This window comes from Amblyomma maculatum, chromosome 11 (assembly GCF_055883805.1).
Source record: "Amblyomma maculatum isolate TAMU_Amacu chromosome 11, ASM5588380v1, whole genome shotgun sequence".
Lineage (NCBI taxonomy): Eukaryota > Metazoa > Arthropoda > Arachnida > Ixodida > Ixodidae > Amblyomma > Amblyomma maculatum.
Window position 1 is genome coordinate 65,248,128 of NC_139354.1, and position 8,306 is coordinate 65,256,433.

Here is an 8,306-nt window from a genome sequence, read left to right on the forward strand (position 1 = left end):
TTTACCGCATAGAAAAAAATATATGTTGCATTTGCCCGCAAGTACCCTAAAAAGACCCGTACGGGCAGGGGGGGGGGGGGGGGGGGGGGGGGATGCCCGCGTTTTACCCGCTTTTCGCCCGACCGAGACCCATGCGGGACATATCCGGCTTTTCAGCGGCAAGTCCCATTTCGGCTAGCTCATCGTCTCTCTTTTTTTTTTTTTGCTCACATTTGCGTCGCGTCGGCCCTAAAGTGCCAGACAAGAGACCGCGATGTGGGCAGAAGCGCGTATGACCACTTTCCAGCCCCGTCACACTCCATGCGGAAGCTATCGAGTTGTTTGGTGTGCAGCCGCAACTGGGGTAGTCCAGGGGTTCTCTGCATGAAGACCACAGTTCCGTCGTACGTTTCCTCGAGTACTCTTCAAGGGACCCATGTAGGCAAAGTGCGCGCACGCCCGTTCTTAGCGCCGCAATGGCCCGTGCGGAGCCTATGGGGCTTTTGAGTGGGTAACCTCATTTACATTAGGCCAGAGTTTTCTGTATGAAAACCCGAGTTTGGTTTGCATCTGCTCTAAAATTCCCAACGAAGGACGCTTGAGAACCAGAAGTGGGGATATTTGCTCGTTTAGCCCTTGCCAGGCCATTATAGGTCTATATAGATATATAGGTCTTTTTTACTCTTATCTGCTTCTTATTTTCGTTCTGTAACATATGTTCTTGGCAAATAGAATGTCGCTGCTGCCGGGCCACACCCTACAACCCCATATGTGGCTTTGGTTGGCCCATACCAATTTGTAAATATTGCAATATTGCATGAATATAATAATAATAATAATAATAATAATAATAATAATAATAATAATAATAATAATAATAATAATAATAATAATAATATATGATATTATATAAATAACACCTCTTTTAAACAATGCAATCCAAATGTGAAGCGACCTTCTTTATCTCTATTTGAACGCTTAGATATTGCAGTGCCCTAATGATGTGCGTAAACCACGAGTAAATAAGATATTGCTGGCTCACTTTCCCACACACAAAATACAAGAGATAGCTTTGTGAGATTGGCTCTTTGCTTTAGGATAATGGGCATATTAGTGCCTACTACCCGCTGAAGTAAGACCAGGAATTTTATATGATATATGGCTTAGTCTTTGTGAAATGACAATGACGCACTCTGATTTCGGTTAGAAGCCCCCAAAACCAGGTTACAAAAGATTATTTATACATTCAATCGATGCAATGCGCTCCCCGCTGCAGTAGTGAAGTCCATCAGTAGGGCGAAACGCTCACAGGATTAGAAGTCTTTGCTCGAACAGCATCGACCACCACCTCTGCGCACTATCGGCTTTCACCCCTGAAAAAATCCTGTATATTGCGTACAGGATTTGGAATACCGGTTTATTTTACAGGCAGATTCAGCATGAAAACAGCCGGAGCTATGATTCTGGAAGTTCCTGTGTTGTCAGTGGTCCTTGTTTCAGGACAAAAAAGGGCAGAGGGCTTGAACAAACATGCAGAGCTATAAACCACGACGACTACACCTGAAAAAAAAAAAAAATTCAGAATAGAAAAACGTTTAAGTACAGGCCGGGATATGAGCTACATTACACCAGCACGACAGCCCTGTACTCTGCCAACTGATACAAGACCGCTTTTGTCGTTATTACAAGGGAACACTAGCGAGGAAGAGAAATTCAAATATCTCTTGCCTCAAATATTCGATATTGGTATAATTATTATTGTTAATATAATTATTATTATATTTGTTATTAATACTTACAAATACTGCAATCCATTTCGGCCCAAGCAGGATAGGCACAATACTCAAAAATTAGCTTGTAGCTTTATGCATGAAATACATTAACCAAAACCAAAAAAACACGCAAAACATCCGAAAATATTGCAGAAAACCATAGTGAATGATTCACAATTAGATTACAAATACAAAAATTACATGCGATAATCCTCGAGCTGCTTTGATAAATTATTATATCAAGTTACTTTTACCGGAAAGGAATTCCGATCTTAAATTGTTCTTAAAAAAAAAAAAAAACAAAAAAACTGGACGCTTTCGTGCGCGCAAAAATTGGGACTGAGGAGTTATTGTGGCTATGTCTGGTTTTTCGCGCTGCAACCGCTTTGTGTAATTAAATTAATAGATTTTTAGCTTATGTGTAAGAATCTGGTGCCAGAATATTAACCTGTTAAGTTTTAGCGAGTATCTAATAGATATAGCGATATAGCGAGAGGCGCATAGCGATTACTTAACACCGCTCGGTGTTCGTCCCTTCAAGCACAACTGAAACCACACAAGAGTATCATTTTACGATTTGTGTGGAAATGGTCAACCAGAGACAGAAAAAATATTCTACGCTGCTGCTTTACAGAAGCATAAAATTAAGTAATTCTGCATTGAACACCCGAAATAGCGAGGTCACAGTATACAAGTCGCTCTTCATCATTAATAATGTATGAAATCGCTGCAACGTCCAGTATGGTGACCAGGAACAGCATGACCCTCCAGATAAGCCTCCCTAGAGGCTAATATATAATTGTATTCTTCCAAAATTGACCCTAGAGCTGCTTGCGTGTCATCCTAAGAGATCAGTCTGCGTGACTTCCTGGATAGCTTCCATGCTCACGTTCCATTTCTTTAGCGGTCGTGGGGCAGGCACTCATTTTGTCGAAGGCGAAATCACTAACCGCTACTAGTTGCAGTGGTTATTTTTGTTTTTATTTAGCGAACTTTGCTATTTCAGAACTTTGTATATTTTTTTCTTGTTTGGAGAAGTTATCGTAGTCCACCGACACATTTTAAACACCCTGAATCGTTTTCCTGGGTATGACGAGGGGTCACCAATATACTGCATCTTTAGAATACTTCGCTGCCTTGTAGAGAAACGTCAAAATATCCCTATTTACAAGTGCTCATCATCTTCAACGTGTGTAACATTTGCAACATACAAATATATCTGGCACAATATTGCTTGTTTTAAATTCACATGCTGCCAGCGGAGCTGCGACGCAAATGAATGCACTTTCATCTAAGCGTAAATACTAAAGAAAGCGTCTTCTGCTATGAGATCTGTGCATATTTTATGGTGAGCCAAATGCTTCAATTACGCTCCAGCATTTGCACTTGAGGGTATTCTTCAGTCGCAGATATGAAGGTACATAGCAAGATCGGGCGACATGCAGCGACTGTTTCACCCGAAAATGCAATTTTATGCACGTATGTATTTGCAACCGCACACTTAGAGCGCTTTATGTTGTCACGTAGTAGTTACAATGCAGTTGTAAACGCATGACAAGGATTGCACTTCACTTGAATAAAATCTTTATTCTGCTGACTTGCGCCCGCACAAGAAGTAAGCAATCGGCGATGGCGATATTAACAATCATTTTCGGCGGTCATCGAATAAAGAATGCCTGTTTCACTCGTCAGCGCTAAATATAATGGTGGCAAAAATATATAGATGAAGCCGCAAAAGGTGTCTAGCATAACCTAGAACATTGCAGAAACATACGCGAGCGGCAGTAATCATCATGATACATCTCGGCGCGTCCTGCGCGACAAAAAAAAAATACTAATAAACCTGCACCTCGCGACAATGGGTGTGAATGAACTAAAATACAGAATTGATATGCGTGCCAAAATCGAAATGATGAGACCGCATTCCGGCGGCTGTCGAAAAAATAATAAGGATTCCAATGGTTTGCGGCAATATCTTCTGGGTACTTGTGAAACAACGTGTACGCCTTACATATAAAAAAAAAAGTTGTAACGAACGCTATGCATGGTTTCATGCTTATTTACCGCACTGGCATGCTCCTACACGGCCATTCTGGTTAAGCTTCATCGACCTGTCCGGCTTAGTTTCGGAAGCGGATATGCTCTGTCCGGTAGCAGTTCCATAAATGACGGATTTATGCGGTTTGAGTAAATGCAGTATATGAGCTCCACATTGGATCGATGCGTCCGGATTGAGAACCAAGTTGGACACGATCTCTCTGGTTTGACCTGCCTACATGTCATTTCCTGCCTATATTACGTCCATATCCGATGCCTGTCCGGATCGAGCGTTTTAGCAATCACTATAAATCTCTTTATATTTTACACAGTACTGGTCACGATGGTATGATATTTTTAGCGAACAATATATATACATGATGGGTAAAAATCCGTTTGGTGCGGTACGGGGTTTTTCACTAGGGTTACCTAATGCATTTTATTTCTGCATTGTCCAGGTGGCAAAGGTTGCCCTGTTTTGCGAATGGGCGCCGAAAGCTGGATTGGTCGTGTTACGCAATGAAAGCTGCAAATCAAATCCAACTGCTGTTCTGGCGTGACCGCTCAGTACATCTTCCCTCTTTTGTTACAGCACACCTTTAAAAATGGACGGTTGCTACTAGGACGCTTTGACCTGGTTGCACACGTGACTACTGCCAATTGTCCAAATGTCATGTGCCCCGTGTGCCACAAGACAATTGACAATTGTCATGTGGCACATGTGACACAGGACAGCTCAGAAGGTCACATGTTCACAAGTGCAAATAATCGCAAGTTCACTGGGTAATTTTGACTCAAGCTGCAAGTGCATTCCGACTGTAGCTCTTGGTAATTGTTTCGTTTGGCACAACAGCCGCTTATGAAGCCGTAAGTGAACCGTGGGCAAACATTTATTTGTACCGTATTCTAAAACGAAGGATGCCAAGATCTTCTACACCATTAAGATGCGAAGGTGTAGGAGCTAGCGAACACATACAATGCCGTACTTTACAATCTGTTGCTTTGATTTGCAAGGCGCAGTGACCTTCGTTGTAGACCCTGTAAGAGATTTTGACATTTTAAATACTTACACAGAAGCCTGACATTGATGTTGATTTATTACTGTCATTGTTGTATACAGCGTGTTTATGCTAAAAATTTACAATCACTGTGTTCCAGGTATGCATAAATGGAGATTGTAAACATTGGCCGAGACCGAAAAAGGTATAAGCGGCATGAAATAAAAGAAATAAAATCGAAGTTGAACAAAGTGGTTCTGTTCTTTTTATGAATGCACATAATTAACTGGCAGCACTAATAGTCTAACCAGACGATACTGTAGGGGTGCTGTCGTGCGATGATGTTTGTCCTTTCGCCAATAAATGACGCAGATTCACTGTAAATAAAAATTCGGTGGCAGGCTAGCACCCGCCGCAAGCGGCGGTGTCCCACCTGTCCCAGCCCCGTCAGGGGAGTCTCACAGCACACAGACGCCACTGGGGGAAGATGGTTAGGGGTGGCAGTTCCTGCCCTACGGGGCTGGGGCTGGTAGGTCAACGCTGCTTGCGGCGGCGTCTGTCCTGCCACCGAGTTTTTTTCTCTTGTAGGCTGTCATTGCACCCGCCACCGCTTAGGTGATGGACTACGGCTGTTGCGGCGCGTTTCTTTCTCTCCCTCTTCTTTTTCTTTCTTCTCTATTTTCTAGCTTTTATCCGTATAATACAGCAATGCTTCCCCTGATGGGGCGGGGACAGGTAGGTCACCACCGCTGGCGGCGGGGGCTAGCCTGCCACCGATTTTTCTTTGTTGTAGGCCGTCCTTGCACCCGCCACCGCTTCGGGGGTGGTGGACAACGGCTGTTGTTGTTGTTGTTGTTGTTGTTGTCCAAATAACTTATGGCACATACCCACAGAGGGGGATCGGCCAAGAATTGGGTAGCAAAGAATTTTTTTTAATATACTTGCATAAAAAAATGATTTGAGGGGTAGAGGAAAGAAAACAAAACGGGAAATAAGTGAAATATAAAATGAAAAGTGGTAACACTCACGGGAGATTGACACTATAATTGTTGAACAAGTGATGTTTAAATATTTAGCAAGGCAAACGATTTGAGCCCAGTAAAAAATTTGGCATGGCGGTAAAAACAGACATGTGACTGTGCCCAAGGATGGTGGCGCCAAATGATAACAATGTCGGGCTGCTTAAACTAAGGCCAAGCTGTTGCAATGACCTTTCCATCAACTGTTTTCTCAACGTAGTAAAGCGGCGGCAAAACAATAAAAAGTGATCTAATGTTTCTTGTTCACCGCAAAATGCGCAGACGGGAGACAGTGCCAAACCAGACCTGTAAAGATAGAAATTTAAAGGTGGGATACGGCATCGCAGCATTGTTAGTGAAATCTCAAGTTGCCGTGAATGACATACTTTTCTATTCCAAGAATAATTTAGGTGCAGGTAGTCATCAGATCTTAAAAGATGTCCATTTTTCATATTTAATAGAACGTTTCTTCGAAACCTCGCTGCGGTGATGTACGCGGTCGCCGGAAGGATAGATAATACGGGGCCATTAAGGGACTCTTTTGCCAAATTTTCAGCATATTCGTTTAAAGTCACATTGATGTGGCCTGGTACCCATGCCATATGTACAATTTTCAAATGTCTAGGGATCAGGGAGACAAAGGTTTTTACTATTGCAGAATCCACCGACGAAGAGAGAGATGAACACAAGGGTAGAGAGTCGGAAATTACTGCCACTTTAGAAAAATAGGAGTCTAATTTCCGTAAAGCGAGTACCAGCGCCAGAAACTCTGCCTCAAAAATTGGGGTGAAGTCCGGAAGCCGGACAGAAAAAGACCAGTCTAAATGTGGACAATATATACCCACACCCGCCTTTTCATTACTTTGAGATGCGTCAGTAGCTACAACTAAACTAGCAGAAAGACTTCTTAAATGATCTTCTAATAATCCGTTTAGAATAACGGATGATAAGTTTTTAGCATTATTCGGGAATATGTCGTCAAAGACAATTTTAATAGATGAACTGATGGTTTGTATGGGTAGAATGCTAGGAAGGGAAACATTTAAAGGGTCCAGCAAATTTTTGACCATAACAACCTGCGGGGTGTGAAATTTAGACCAATGGGCACCGAAAAAGGAGGTCGGTTGACAGCAAAAAATAGACATAGATAGGTGAAACTCTGATCCATATATCCTTAAGTACGTCTGAACGGTTAGAATTTGTAATCTATATATCAAGGGTGGAATCCGGGCTTCAAGGTAGAGCACATTGTTGGCAACAAATTTTGGAAGTCCAAGACACAACCGAAGCGCTTCTCGCTCCAAGAGAACAAGCGGTCGAATTTTATAAGCTGCTGATCCAGAAAACAAGACTGAACCGAACTCTAAAATTAGACGCACATACATAACATAAATCATTAAAAGGACATCTCTCCACATTCCAGACCTGGGACGACTAATTCGGCGCAACACGCCCACGGCCCGAGCCCCTTTCGTAGCAATATGGTTAATGTGGGGCTGCCATGAAAGATTATCATCATAAGTGACCCCTAAATACTTTAATGATTTAACCTGTGGTATTATTTGCTGCTGATACATTACAGACAGACTTACAGAATCTTTTATATTAAATACGAGGACTGCGCTTTTGTTGATATTTAATGTGAGACGCAAGCCACACAACCAGTTCTCAATAGAGTTTAGGTACGTTTGCAAGTGGATATAAAGGGATTGAATATCCGATGCAGTTGCAAAAAAACGCAATATCATCCGCATATACGTAAGTGCGAACGTCATGATTAACTGGTATTGAGCTGAGTAGTATGTTGAAAAGGACTGGTGAAAGGACTGCTCCTTGCGGCACTCCCCTGGCTTGCTTGTATCTGCCAGAATGGACGCCATTTAATGCAGAGTAAAACTCTCGGTTTTGGAGGAATTCAGATATCCAGGCTACTAAATAATGTGGAAACTGAAGAGATTTTAATTTTTGCAATAGAATGCTATGCTCAACGCTATCATAGGCCTTGGCTATATCTAGCGTTATCAAGGCAGCGTGCATTTTTTGGCGCCGCGCTAAAAGAACTCGACTCTCGAGATCAGCATGCGCATTCCAGATGGAACACTTTTGGCGGAAACCAATTTGGCAAGGGCTGAGGATATTTTCTTTATTCATGAATTCCGAAACACGTATAAGTATGGCTCTTTCAATTAATTTTACAATGTTTGATGTTAATGCAATTGGTCTAATATTATCAATGGACAAGGCACCGCCTTTATTCTTAAGTAAAGGAATTATTTTGGCAAGTTTCCATTCTGGGTGTATCCAAGCATGTTTGATGAAATAATTTACTAGCTCTAATAACGTCTGAGGTGACTCGTCAAAAAGAATTTTTAACATTTTTGAAGTTACTTTATCAGGACCGGGAGCAGCGGCTGGTAATCTCATAACTATAGGAGAAAGCTCAGAAACGGAACTTTGAGGATCATGATTAACTGGTTCCTTTGGCATTTCATATATCGAGC

The 8,306-nt window shown here is 42.1% G+C and overlaps 1 protein-coding gene across 1 annotated transcript in view; it reads left to right on the forward strand.

Moving 5' to 3' along the window:
• Positions 1-5,024, forward strand: part of LOC146173995 (venom metalloproteinase BumaMPs1-like) — a 65,642-nt gene extending 60,618 nt beyond the window's left edge. Inside the window, exon 14 of the mRNA XM_084584967.1 lies at positions 4,947-5,024. Coding sequence (XP_084441093.1) covers positions 4,947-4,997 — 51 coding nt within the window. The 3' untranslated portion in view covers positions 4,998-5,024. The remainder of the gene's footprint in view (positions 1-4,946) is intronic.
• The last annotated feature ends 3,282 nt before the right edge of the window (positions 5,025-8,306 follow it).